The sequence below is a fragment of the Buteo buteo genome, chromosome 2 (assembly GCF_964188355.1).
Source record: "Buteo buteo chromosome 2, bButBut1.hap1.1, whole genome shotgun sequence".
NCBI classification, from domain to species: Eukaryota; Metazoa; Chordata; class Aves; order Accipitriformes; family Accipitridae; genus Buteo; species Buteo buteo.
In genome coordinates this window covers 64,995,225-65,009,773 of record NC_134172.1, presented here as the reverse complement: position 1 = coordinate 65,009,773, position 14,549 = coordinate 64,995,225, and the positions used below count along the sequence as shown (strand labels likewise).

General features: G+C 50.1%; 1 protein-coding gene across 1 annotated transcript in view; it reads left to right on the top strand.

Annotated features, from left to right (window-relative positions):
* The first annotated feature begins 7,013 nt into the window (after positions 1-7,013).
* Positions 7,014-14,549, top strand: part of CBFA2T2 (CBFA2/RUNX1 partner transcriptional co-repressor 2) — a 63,953-nt gene continuing 56,417 nt past the window's right edge. The window contains exon 1 of the mRNA XM_075058937.1: positions 7,014-7,105. Within this exon, the coding sequence (XP_074915038.1) occupies positions 7,078-7,105 (28 nt within the window). The 5' untranslated portion in view covers positions 7,014-7,077. The remainder of the gene's footprint in view (positions 7,106-14,549) is intronic.

Genomic DNA, 14,549 nt, shown 5'->3' with positions numbered 1-14,549 from the left:
CACAGCCACACCAGCCCGAAACCCTTGGCGAGCTGCCGTGTGGGATGAGTGCACCCACAGCCAGACACGGGATGCAGGAGAGGATGAGCACCACAGCCAACAAAGAAGAGTCGTCCCCAGCTGGGAGGAAGAGGATGAAAAGCACAGTGCCAGGGATGAAGCTGAGGAGGTGCGTTAGGAGCAGAGGGGTGAAATAAAGTCAAATAGTGGATGATGGCAGTAGTGGCGAGCTGTAAGGTGCACCTAAAGTTCCTTCTGCTTCAGACGTCTGCAAAAAATATCCTATTAAAACTGAAATTGGGCTCCTACCCCTGCCTCCACTCATCCACTATTTACTGAGATCCCTAACACCTCCAGGGTGGCAGCTGACTTTTGCTTTCTGTCTATGTTGGGTACACATGTCCCATTGCACGAAAATGATAAAAAATTATAAAAACATGCTAGCAAACCCCAGAAAAGTGCTGGGTGCTCACATGAAGATGGGGATGGCCATGAGATCTCTTCATGGAGGAGCAGCAGAAACCAGGGGCACTCCAAGGGTGTGCAGCGAGCCCCATCCCCGAGCCCGGCTTTGCTCTGACGGGGGTTTTAGCTGTTATTTCCAAAACTATCACCCCTTAGAGAAATTATGGAATTTACCCCACAGGTGCAGGTCTAGCTGGAAATGGAGCACAGTGGCCGGGCTGGTGGTGATGCTGCCACCCAAGCAATGTTTCCCACCACAGGACAGCCCTTCTGCCTCCCCAGAGCCCCTCTGGACAAGGGTCCGCTCTGAGCACCCCCAAACCCTTCATCCTCCAGCCCATCTGCCACTCAAATCCCTGCTCTCTGGCTGTGACATTGGGGCGACTCCTGCTCCGCATTAGAGGTCGCAGCCCCTGAGCAAAGATTAATCTGGTTTGTGCGAATTTATCTGCTTGAAAAGAGAGGGACCAGCTCTGACCTCACAGTCTGGAGACTAGTGGGGAGTTTACTGTCCCCTGAGCTGTCAAGCCAATTCCCTGCAGTACCAAGCTGTTGTTCTTGGCATCTGCTAGGCAGAAAGACTATGAAACACCCCAAATATCTGTTTGTTTTAAAAGGTAAATATTAATTTCAGGATGCTGTTTACATATCCAGACTCTTCAAGCTTGAAGTCATTGCCTTTTGCTAGTTGTCACATGGTATTAGTGTGTATTTAACTTTTATTTAATTCTACTTGGTCCTGCTTGTGCCAGATGGCAGGCAGCCTGTGTGGCTAGGCTGGGGCTTAGCTGAGTGCTGCTCTGAAGTGAGAAAAGGGGGTGGTTTGAGACTGCAAAGTTAAAAGTTTGAGCAGTTTTGTGGCTGCAGGTCCCTGAATGACACTGAAGCACGCTGCGGCTCTGGCATCCCTGAGGCTGAGCGGCGTGCCTGCCCTCAAAAGCGTGGCAGAAGCCAAAAGCAAGACAACCTGGAAAGCATCATCCTCTGACAAGTCCAAACTAGTGCAAGGGCTGCACTTGCCTCAGTTCTTGCTGTGCAACAGAGCCAGGGCAGGGTCTGACAACTTGCCTTTGACTCGTTGGCTTTGCATCATCTTGGTCTGATCCTGCCTGGCACGGAGCTCTCTCACTGCATACAGGGAGCAGGTCTGTGGACCCTGGCAGAGTGAGCACCGTCCCTGCAGAGGCTATCATGGTTTGCATGCCCCAGGTGGGAAACCCACAGCTGAAACCCTGAGCTGCAGAAGTGTGTGGGTGCCTGGTCAGCTGGTGACCTGGAGGAGCAAATGACATGGGAGAGGACCTGCCTGCTGTCTCCTGAGATCCTGAACAGCGAGTTTCTTCGTCTCAGTGAAGACCTGAGAGATCTCACAAAGTGATGCACATCCCTGATACACAGCCCCGACTACTGAATGCTCACGCATCTCTTTTCTGCTCCTCCAGTCGTTTATTCTCCCAGCCCAGGGCATTTTTGGGGTAATGCAGCACTGCCAGCATCACTGCTTTCTCAAAGAATAAAGAAATGCAGCCAGATGGCCTTTGGAAAACAAATATGGTATTCAAGACAGTACTACCATCCTTATGGCTGCAGCAAGCACCCATCAGCTTGAATATACAAACGAGGAAGATCTGAGATGGTTTCAGGGACAGGATTACAGTTTCTAAGTTGGGCTGGAGTCAGGTTCAAACATTCATGTTTGAAGAAAGAGACCTGCGTGATAAATAACGTCCCCAGATTTTATCACAGAATTATTGCCTGTTTGGGCTTAATAGATGCTGCACACTCTGCCTCCCACTTGGTGAACCGGTCTCATCCCAACCCTTCTCTCCTCCAGTGGTTCTTGCTCGATGAGATCCCATCCTCCTCCCATCGGGCACGCCTGCCTCTCTGCGCAGTGCTCACCTGCCTTTGTGCACTCACATCATGCCAGGAGAAACACTGACCAGACACCAGGACTGACCTTGGGAAACTCCACCAAGCTCCAGACCTCCCCTTCTGGCACCATCTGCCCTGCTCTCCTTTCACTCAGTTCTCACCCGTTGTTAATGATGCTTGTACTAAACTTTCCATTTTGCCTTGTTTTGGAAACCAGTTCCCAGTGAAGGAAGCAGGCAGGTTACTCTGCCATGACCTGTCCCGTGAGATAAACCCTTTATCTCATTTCCCACTCATTTTTATGACAGTAATTACTCTTTCTTCAGCATTTTTAGAGCTACATACATCTGCAAGATCACAGATTTCCAAATAAAGTTCCCTCTTGCTCTTGTGTTTGCTGTTCTTTGATTAGACCCGTTAATCCTTGCCACCAGGTTTGCCTCCCCAGTAGAGGAAATGGGAGGACTGAACTGGTGGTGTGGGACCTGGAAGGAGACAGCAAGGGGGTGAGGAAGAGGCAGGAAAAGGCTGAAGGAGTTGAGCTGCGGGGAGCAAGAATGGGTATATGTCTTTGCCTGAGAGAGCTTGTTCCAGCCCAGGGGCATGGTCATCAGCTGAGACCTCCCCCAACCTGGAAGCTCTCCAGCTCAGCATCCCACTCCCTCCTTTAAACGTGGGTCCACAGAGAGGAGAACAACCTTCAGCTGCTCTCAGCTACCTTGCCAGCTGCAGGGACAAAGTCCAGTAGAAATACTTAAGCACCTCAGATCTGCTGGTGACCCACCTTGCTCCATATCCTGCTGTACAGGGCTTCCCTTGAGGTGGGGACTCATACAAACCCACACTTTGGAAGAACAGGAGCAAGGTTGCAAAGTCCTGCTCCCAGAGACTGAGCTTCCCACCTGCAGCCACCTTTGTCATGTTGGTGGACAGGCTTTATTCAGAGGGGGACTCAAGACCATGCAATGAAGGAAGTTTCCTTTGGTAGAACTTTTGCAGGAGCTGGAGCAGAAGCTTGAAGGAGCACAGTAAGTGAAAGAGGAACAAACCAGAAGGGTGCTTTACATCAGTGCTCGGGTATGGGTGAGGATGTGTCAGGACAGCAAACAGAACTGAAAAATGCACAGCTCGGTCAGCATGGCACAAGCTGTGGTGTGGGATGCCAGCAAATAAGCAGAGCAGATGCCAAATACCTGCTCATACCGCAAGCACCACTCCCCCATGCACCAAATAGAGAAGTACACCATGGAAAAACACAATCCATGACTTGACTGTCTGATATGCAATTAAATGAGTTAAAGATGATGGGAGAATTTCTTGGCTTGTGGAGTGCATGTATGAATATTTTAAGGGGGTTTATGTTTTACTGGCCATAGATATATAACATACATAGTTGCTGTGTATTTATAGTCCTAAAAATGCTGTTTGCAAAACTGTGGATGTTCAGTTGGGTGTGATATACGTATATATATTTAGACACACATATCTACCTCTCTAGGATGCGTGTGCCTGCATACTGCACTGGGCTGAGAAGTCTTCTTTTTTCTTGTCCTGAATACATCACGTTTAAATGATAAAAAGAGGATTCCAAATGAAGTCCATGTGCCCGTAGAGCTTCTTCTCTAATGCACAAGCCTATTTCAAGGACATATAGAAACATCAGCTAAGTGAACAGGTGTTGCTCCGTTGGACACAGAACACAAATCCATGCTCATAAAGGCTGGGTGGGGTTTTTTCTCTTAGAACAAATAAACCCTGCTCTGTGTACCAATGTACAAACAGAGCAAAAATTGCAACTGACCCCTTTGATGGCTCTTGATGTTTCCCAACCTCTACCCCAGCTCCAGAGAGCACAAGACAAGCTCAGCAACCTGTATGGCTTAAAATTGGGGGAGCTGGAGGTGGGGAAGGGATGGTCCCCACAGGGCATGCTACAGCAGCAGTGTGTGTCTGTGTGATATGGTCCCCCTGCTTGCAGACCATCAGGATCCAGAGGTCATCCTCCCTAGAGGACCATGCCCATGCTCCAGGTCTTGCCCACAATGCTGGCACCACTCATCTCAGATCTCCTGAGAAAGAGCACGGAGAGCCCATTCCCTGCTCACACCTCTCCATCTCTGTAGAAGACACTTGCTGGACAAGCAGCAGGATAGCCACATTTAAAACATGAGCTTGCTTCTGTGGGGAAGTCGCATATAATTATGGAAACGTTCCCAAAGCTGCTGTCCTAAGCTCCCACGTCTTTCATTGGCATTGAGGTCTGCAAGATCAAGCCCTGTGTGTACCCTGTCCTGGTATTCTGCAGGTGTTATGAGTGTTAGCACAATCCTCTCCTCTTTGGGGTTTCCCTCTGCAGCTGTTTCATCTTTAGAAACAAAGCAGCAATGCAGACCCTGTAATGGAGCTGCTCTATGCCCACCATGGCTTTACCTTGGACAACACCAAAGCTGTTGAACAGAAAGGAAGATGAAAATACATTAGTTCCTCCTTTGAAGCTTTCCCCAGCACATCTCAGCACTCTGCTTTGTGGTCCCAGCCCTCCTCGCCTCCTCCCCGTTCTGAGCAGCGACACTTTGCACGAGGGCACATCCCCCTAAGGTCGTGGTGCCCGGGAGAGACAGGACACGGAGCAGGGCAGCAACAGCTCCACGCCATCAGCACAGCAGTTCCCATCTCCTCGTCCATGCTCAGGCACATGGAGGGCTCCAGCGTGGGTGAGCCTCAGGGAGATGCCAGGCTGTGGCTCAGGAGTGTGGCCAGGTGGCTTGGGGAGCTGCTCCCATCACACTGGTGAAACCTCTGATGGAGCCCAGCCTGCTGCTCTCCTAGGGGCTTCACAGGGTTTGGAGACCAGCTTAATTAAAACAAAGCCCTTATCAGTGCCCCACACAACAGCCCCTTCTGCTTCACCAGTGTAAATTTGGCCACAGCAAGGCTGTAGATGACACTGAAGTGGTGGTAAACACAGGCCAGAGCCAAGCTGCAGCCAGCGCGGCAGGAGATAAGAGCCGCGTGGGGGATGCAGGCTCTGGCAGACAGGCTGGTCCAGGAAAGTGCTGGTGGCTTGCAAAGGGAGGAGGCAAGGCCACAAAGTTAAAACAAGGACTATGGGACTAGATGGATGCTCCTGTCATTTTAGTGCAGATTTGGATCTGCTCCATCACGAGACATCTGGGCCCAAGAGATGCCTGTTCCCGGCCAGCAAACTCAAAACGAGCCCGTGGCTCCCTAAGCATCTTGAGGTAACTACTGCCAAGCCACGCTGCACTGCAGCTCACCCATAGCTGGGTTTTCAACAGGCTGCTGGCCAGCAACCACCAGCCCAGAACTGGAGGAGTTCAAACCCAGTTTGTTGGGACCATGCAGTTTCCGTAGAGAACATCTATCATGGCAAATCCCTCCAGGATGGGAGCAGGGTTGTGCTTAGTTCTCAGATGCCAGTCGGACTTCAGCATGGGGCTGCAGCCTCAACAAACCCCAGGCAGGACTTCAGGCTCTCGGTGAAGCTCTCGTGATCACAAACTCCGGCATTTCTGGGCTTTGAGGTACCTACCAGAGGTAAACGGCACTCAGGCTTTGAACTTTGTCAGAGTCAAAACACATCTCAGCTCTGACGTGGCCATTTGAGTTAACTTCTGGGGTTTTTGCCATGTAAATCTAAATGTGTTTTCCTGTGGCCAGACTTCCTGCAGCATTTGTGGAAAGGCAGCAGCCCATGGGAGATCTCCTGACACACAAAAGTCCCTGGCCAACAAAGTCACACCTAACCATGAGAGCTTGTAGCAAGGCTTTTCAGGTCGCCCCCTTTCCACAGAATAAGGACCATGGAGTTAGCAGTCCCTTGGGAAGAGCCCCATTCTTCCTTATTGCAGCCTTCCAATACATTAAGGGCTTATAAGAAAGATGGAGAGAGACTTTTTATCAAGGCTTGTAGGGACAGATAAAGGGGCAGTGGTTTTAAACAGAAAGAAAGTTTAGACTGGATATAAGGAAGAAAGTTTTTACGATGAAGGTGGTGAGACACCGGTTGCCCAGTTTTTACGACGAAGGTGGTGAGACACTGGTTGCCCAGACACCAGCTCCCAGAGGAGTTGTGGATGCCCCATCATTGGGGCCTGAAGGTTGGATGAACCTTTGAGCAACCTCATCTAGCGCAAGATGTCCCTGGACTTAAGACTAGATGATCCCCCAAAGTCCCTTCCAACCCAAACCCACTCCACGATTCTTCATCCCACGTCTCCTGCAACTCTTCAAACATCATCTCCGGGACCTGACGTCTCTCCAGGTCAACCTGGCCACCTAATCCAAACCCCTCCTTCGAGGCATGGGGCTGCGGTTGGGCTGTGGCAAGTGCCAGGAGGCAGCTCAGACACTTTGGTTACAATACCTGAGGCCCTGGCGCATCGTCCGCAGCCCAGCACCGGGGCCTCAGGTATTGTAACACCCCTGGGTTACCGGGGAGGCCTCAGCGCAGAGGGGGGACGAAGGCGAGACGGTTTTGGGGAGGCCGTAAGCCACAATTCGCCTAAAATTCATAATTAAATCCACACAGAAAGCGTCGCCTCGGATCCGACAGCGGCTTCCCGCTCCGCTAACCGGCAACATGCCCACCCTCCCGCCGCCTTGCCGGGGCGGGCCTGGAAGGCCGCGCCCCTTAGCGTCACGGCGAAGGGCCGGGCCGGGCCGGGCCGGTGGGGCCGCGGCGGGGAGCGGGAGGAGGCGCCGAGGAGCCGGGCGATGGTGGGGATCCCGGGTGGCTGCCAGTGTAAGAGCCGCGGCGTGGGGGGGAGGCGTCGACCCGCTCGGCGCCGCTCGGACGGGGGCGAAGGGCCTAGCGGGGCCGGGGCCGGGCGGCGGCGGCGGCGGGGACGCCTTGGCCTGGCTGGGCCTCCGAGGGGCGGCGCGGGGGGAGCGGGGGGCAGCGCTGGTACCGGCCTCGCCGCCGGGCTCAGCTCTCCCCCCAGGGCCGGGCTCAGCCGCGCCCCCCCCCCCCAGCCCCGGGCCTGCCCTGCCTGTCCGGGGGGTGCAGGGAGGGGTGCTGCGCCCTGCTCGGCTCTTCCAGCTGCGCACGTTTATGTATAAAAATGTGTAATGTATGCCTTTGGTTCGTGTGTATTTCTCAGCATGCTGTTCGTTGCCCACAAAGTGTCGGGCAGCCTGGCCGGGAGCGGCTTTGGGGACCCCCACCTGCAAAACCAGCCCATCAGCAGTCCCGTGGGATGGCCCGCTGGGTTTATTTTTAATTTCCAGGCTGGATGGGGTTTCGTGACCCCGCGCCGGTGCAGGGCAGGGCGGGCAGCGGCAGGGCTGCTGTCTGCAGCCCCCCTCCGGGTCACCCCGTGGCTTGGCCAGGAGCAGGCCGATGGGTTCGGTAGCAGCCAGACCTGTAACATGCCCAGGGGCGCACCTGCCTATGTGAAGCCTGTCTGTTGCAGCATCCTCTGCTACGTGGGGCTGGGAAGGTGAATAACTGGAGCGCCGTTTTCATTAATTTCTCAAAACAGGTTTGTTTCCAGAAGAGTTGCACTCTTTCTGGAAGCGATGAGGTCGGCAGGAGAGCAGGGAAGCACGTTGCTGGTGCCAAGGAGCAGGGTAGATGGTTAGCCTGTGTCTCTCACCATATTAACCTCCTGATCGTTTTTCTCATCTGTGCTTGCGTGCACAGCATTTGTTTATCCACAATTGGGAATGGACTGTGAGCCATCCTGGGCTGAGGACTGAGGTGCCGGATGGAGCTGTGGTGTCCATGGGTAATGGATGCAATGTCCAGGCTGGATCACGGCTTCGAGGTGACTCTGTTGATAAGTCAGAGTTCGGTGAAGGGAGAAAAGCAGTTAAAAGCACATCCCAAAGCTCAGAGGAAATGAGGGAATTTTAAAATGAAGTGTGATTGCTCATAGGGAAGCAATGTAAAGATAGATGCTGACGCTAATGTGGAAACCACCCTGAAAGCTGCATTCCTGATACAGAGAAGGAATTACCAGCTGATGGAAATTGCAGAGGGTGAGTGAATACTTTATCGTGCTGCTTAGTGCAAAACGTGTGGAGATGTTTGGAGTGACGTTGTTATCCCTTAAGGCAGTTAGTATTAGTCTGTCAAAGCATGTGGACTTGAAACAGCCAGTGGCACAAGGCAGCTGCGGCAGGAGGAAGGCACAGTAGCGAGCAAGCCGTGTTAACATCCACGTGGGTTTGCAGAACCCTGGTACCTGGTGGACAGGCTCCTAACCTCACTGCCAGGGAGGGGTCTTCATTTTGTCTGCCTTGAGGAAAAGGCCCCACAGAAGGAGCTTGGGTGAGATCATCTGCTTTAACCTTGCTGTCCAAAAGTCATCCCTTTGTGCCTGATCTCTGTTCTCTAAGCTCCCTTTGCAGTCACAGCAGAGAAACAAGTGCTTCTGGGGGTGATTCATCTCACCATTCTTGGACACCTCTCTCTGGATGAGATGAATTACGTGCTGGAGGTGCCTGGGCTCTTTCATTGACTGCAAGGTGAGTCCAGGACAGCTGGCTTAGGCTTTGACAATGAGGAGTTAGATGAAACACATCCCACCCAGCGTGTCTGCTCATGATGCAGCTTGACAGTTTATGCAACTGATTCAGATTCCCTGTTTCTCTTAGACTGAGCACTGGGAGGAGAGACAGGCCTTTGAAATCCTACTTTAAAATAACTGAAGCTAAGGGAGACAGCGATCTTGTGCCTAAAGCTATAGCTTCAGGGTGGGTATGTGAAACCCTGCAATCACTTCCTGTCTCAGCTGTGACACTTTCTGCAACCTTTGGCAAGTTCTTTGTTTTTCTGGATCGTGGCAGGAATGTATAAATGTATATGTAGCCGCTTAGTTTTGCAGTATTAAACCATGTTTGAGATTAGGGCTTTTCATTTGGGTCCCGTTGACAGAACTGAGTCAGGAAGTGATTGCACTGACCTTATGCCAGCAGGTACAGCAAGGCTGGGATGCTTTGGATGACTCGGCAGCAGCTAAAGCATTGTTTCTTATGCACCTTTAATACACCTGTGGCTCAACATCCATCGGTGAAGTGCTAATGATAACCCTGGTGAGCTAGACAGCTGTTTTATAAGGGTAAGCACATAAATACATGTTACAGCCTTCGGCAGCTTTATAGATAGAGCAGGTAACAATGTCCTGTTAGTGCCAGTGATTGAACAGGCAGAACACTGGCCTAGTGCCTGCCCAAGAACACTGTTGGATTTTATCTTTGGTCTCAAGAAAGTGAATAATCAGCTGTAGACTCATAATTTTTATAAGCACAAATTATATGCATTGCCTTGGTTATCAGCCCAATGATTTCTGCTGTATTATAAATACAGTTACTGGCAATGTCAGAAGGTTGCTTGATTTCTTTGGGTATTTATTACAGAGAAGTGGTTCAGTGCTCAGTGTGAAAGTAATGATCCAGAAAGAAGAAATGTGGGACTGCTTTGAAACTTTGGGATGTTCCATATCAGTTCAAGGCACATACTGACTCTCATGGACATGCTTTTCTTACATGGATATGTCCAATAGGCAGAAATTAAAATGGATCTTTCAGGGACTTAGTCTTGATTTTCATATGCTGTAAAATAAAAGGCTTAAGGTGTTACTCTTCCCTTGCACCAGTGCTCAGGAGAGTGAAATAAACTGACTTTTTAAAGAAGTCAGAGAGAAGAAAAAGAGTTTTTTGATTTGCAGCTTCTCTGAGGATAGAAAAGAGCTTGTACTTCAGGTAGAGCTCACATAGTTGACTCTTAAAAGCAGGACTGGAGTGGAATAGTGAGCTGAGTACAGTTTCCATCAGCCTGAGCTGCCAAGGCTTTGCAGTTACCTCGAGATGTTGCCATAAACCACTGGAGTGGGGGGAGGACTGCTCGGGTTTCCCTTTTGCTGGCAGGAATCGAATCTTTGACTTCAGAAGGAGGTGGCTGTAAAACTCACAAAGGCGAGAAATTAATCTGTCTCTCCCTCTCTGATGTAGAAAGTCCCGGAGGCAGTGCTTCCACCCAGACAGGCGATTTACCTGGAACTCTTCCAGACTGAAAAGCACCTTCCTGAAGGCACTCGTCCAGCCAGTGTCTGGGGCAGAAAACTTCCCCTGTGTCCCCGTAACCTTCCCATCCCTCCCTGCTGCATCCCATGTGTGTGCACACCCATGCTTGTTTCAGCTGTGAAGGTGTCATGGACATCGTTTTGGCTGTGTTTGCGCACACCAGGTTAATCAACCCTGACCTTAGAGCTCAGCTAAAACGTTCTTTACTCCATTTCATGTTCTTCTAATAGTGACTTATCTGGCAATTGGACTTTGAGGTCAAAATCTGCACATATGTTTTCCTCGAAGATGTGCTTTGCAGTCTTGGTATAATTTAAAGGATCAGACTTTTCAGGCAGGGATTTTCTCCAGTGTGGATTTATGTTGGTATTTAAGATAGTAGTTGGTAATAGCCCTCGACCTTGGGTTGCAAGGATATTTTCAGAAGATAAATGGCATTCTGTTCTCTTGACTGTGGGTCCATAGGTGACACTTTGAAGCTTTTTGAAATATTACAGAATTCTCTCATTATAGGTATAGTTTTGAATAGAAAGTGTAGCATTAGCTATTTTTTTCTGTGGGTGTCATAAAATAATTGGACAAATACTTAGTGAATGCTTGCAGAATTACTGCTGCTTTTCTCTGAGTGGACTCAATAGGCACACCAGTTTGTTAGCATCAATACCAGCTTCTCCCAGAACTAAATATATCTGTATTTTTTAATCCTCTTGATCTCTTGGGAGTTGGTCTGTCACTTCCTAATCGTGCACCTAGTTGCTGTAGCAGCAAGTTCTTCCAAATATATCACCTGAGATGCTCCCACCTGGTTTTTGTATGCATTTTATCATGCCATTACTGACAGGAGGCAACAGGAGGAGGAAAAGGAGGTATAAAATCCTAAAGGAAAGGAAACAGGGAGGCTGTACGTGGTTGTTGTATGTGGGAGTAGGCTGGTCTGGCAAGGGACTGGCAAGGGATGTTTGGGTCGAGCAGTCTCCGGCACTGGTGGGACTGGGCTGGTGGCAGATGGTAGCTGGGCAGTGCTGGTGAGCCGATCCAGGGTCCCTCCCGGACGCCCGCCTGGCCAGCAAAGACTCTTCAGATGCCTTATCGGGAGTGGTGAGCACACAAATGCTTAGCCTGATAACTCATTACATCCCGGCTATCTTTTGTGTCTGTTAGCCAACAAATATTTGCTTTATACTTTTAAGTTGTTGTGCATCCTGCCTGCGGATCCTCTTTGCATCTGGCTGGACGTGCTTGAACAAACAGAGATCTCAGAGGGGCTGTGGTGTGGGGTACATCTGTGTGGTCACACATGGTCCTGGGCAGGCAGACACTCATGGTTGTCTGCTTGGAGCATGGTCAGCTTTCTTTCCTTAAGTTAGTATTGCAGGATACAATATTTCGTGGCTTCGTTCTTGGGAGCAAACATTTTGGTGGGTCTTGGTTAAGCAGAAACTTAATTTAACACCTTTTTTAAAGGGTGGGGGTATCTCAGCCTGCAGCCTTTCCAGGTGCGGATGAGATTAATTTGCTTATCTTAGGTGATGGCAGGTAATTGCATGTGCAGGGGAGGTACTGTAGTCAGGATGTTAAAACACAAAGAAGTCGAATGGCTCCCATGTTCCTCCCCCACTGTGCAAGCTCTTTTGCATTAAAACACCCTGTCTAGCAGATCTGCAGGCAGGAGTCTTCCCTCCTCCTCCTCCTCCCTGATGGGGTTTGGTGGGGGCCAAGAAGCCACTGATGAATTGCGACTGTAAAGCGCTGAACTTTGAGGGGAGATGAAAAAAACCTTCAAAACATTTGGCGGCCTGGCAGCGGGTACGTGGGTCGGTAATGGGGTTTATCTTCTGACATCATTAGGTTCTCTGACATTTCTAGCTTAGAAACAATAACTCGCCTTATCCGTTGTCATGTTTTTCTAATTAAAGACAAAGCTTGGTAAATATTTTTTAAATGATTGAATTTCCCAAGTATGGAAAACACATGTCGGGAGTCAGGCTGGCTGCATCCAATGTGCCTTTTCCCATAGCGTCCCTTGGAGCACGCGAGTGCAAATACAAATTTAGAGCTGTGGGTGACAGGTTTATCTGGGATGATTGGCAAGGATTTATAAACCAGGAGGGGATTTACTTCGCTCTCCCTCCCTCCTCTTCCCCCTTTTCTCCCTCCCTCCCCGACCCCCGTCTCAGAAATAGGAAATTGGGATCACATTAAACCCTAATTGGTTTGGCTCCAGCGCTAGTTCGGTGGCTGCCAAATAGTTAATTTATTGCGTGAGAGTTTGGCCATGTGTTGAGAGGCAAATTTGCTTGAAGCAAGGGATCTTTGTAAACTGTACATCTATTCCCGTGCCAGGTCCTGTTTACAGCGGCACCGGAGTGGGGTGCGGGAGGTGCTTTCCATGCCCATCCTGGCAGGACGGCGGGGGGGGGACCCTGCCACGGGGCTGCTGTTTGGCCTTCCTCGCTCCCCAGCCAAAAGGCTTTCAGGAATAGTTGCCTAAAAGAGCTTAAAGTGGTTTTAGCTGGACTTGGTGATCAACGTTTGGAAACTGCCAGCTAGATAAGACGTGGGAGGCTCTCAAGAGAATAAATGCATCTGTTTGGGAGATAACAGCAGGCCTGGGCTGTCACCGCGGAGCGGGGCCAGGTGGGGAGTCCCCGAGGGTGGCAAGATGGCTTTTCTTGGATGATGTGAGGAAGGGCAAACGGGAAGCAGGCATATCCGGCTGGCTTCCCGTGGCCCTGCAGAAGCCCTCCTTGTTCTTGCCCTTCTCTGTGAGGTCGGTGGCTGTCGGACATCCCAGATTTGTCGTTGCTTGCTGTTGGATCCAAGGCATCTAGTTGCGTTTGGCTCCCTTGAAGGTTTCTGGAGGTTGGGCTCCAGCAGAAGGGCTTGCGTGGGCTTGCAGGACAAGCGGCCCTCACTTAGGCCATCGCCATCGCTGCGTTCACCAGCACTTGAAAGGGAGTTACTTGGATTAAAGAGGATGCTGCAGCCTGAGTTAAAAGACTCTCGCTGCTAGCGTGGCTCCGGTTTTGGAGTATGATTTGAAAGAGGCTGTGTAAGGAATAAATCCACGGCTGTGGCATTTTCTTTCATTTCTCGCTGAGTTAAATAACAAACTTGGTGTTAGGGAGCTGCTTCCAGCTCCGAGGCAACAGAATTATTACCGCTGCGCTCAGCGGCGCCCTTTCTGTGTCAGCTGCTGTTTCCATTGTGAACTTGATACCTGAAGGCTCAATATTGTGACCCTTTAATTTTCAGCTGCTAAAACGTACCATGTGAGTTGGCTAAAAGGGAAGAGCTCAGAGGGGAATTTGAAATAGTTATGCGGTGGGAGCAGTGTATTTCTTTGGGTATTTCTTAAGTGCTGAGTGTTTAGGAGAAATTGATAGGTAGTAGCAATGCACTCTTAGCAATACTTTTCCTTCTGTAGGTCTTGCTTCCTGGGATGTAATAAAATCCATTAAGTTCTATTTATGATCTAAGGCCCAATATAGTAATAGTTTTATTTGGATAATTGTGGCTGTTCTACCGATAATCAGAATACTGAACACTTCCAGGCTGTGTATTTAGGAGGGTACAGGGTTGGCAGGCCAAATCTTAGCCAGTTTTTCTGAGGAGTCAGAGATACATCAGTTCAACAAAAAAAAAACCTGGATCAAGCTGAGCATCTTTGTAGGAAGGCAGCTCCTGCCTGCAGCTGCCACACTGGGGCCATGCTGCCCTGGATTTGCCAGCCATAGCATGGACGTGCTAGCAAAGTTAGGCAGGCAAAAGGGAGACAAATTGGACAGGTATTGGAAGCAAAAATGACGGGGTTTTTTGGAGAGCATCTTTTCATCCTGAGGTCTGAAGGCAGGTTAAACATTCATCAGGGAGCCACTCCCCACTTGTGCATCTCCTGCTTAGTTTGAAATGCAGCCATTTCTGGGATGAGCTCCTGTAATTACTTTAAAGTACATCTTACTTCCACCACTTTTGGCAGGAAGGAAGGAGGAATAGTGTCCTCCATCGCCAGACAAAATACAAATCAACAATTGGGATTTTTTCTCCACAAGCGGATCTATCTTCTCTGCCATTAAATCTGAGTTGGATGGAAGCCTTGTGCCCATTTTGCTTTCGCGATGCAAGCGTGGCGTTCTGCAGCATGTAGCCCATGTTCACAT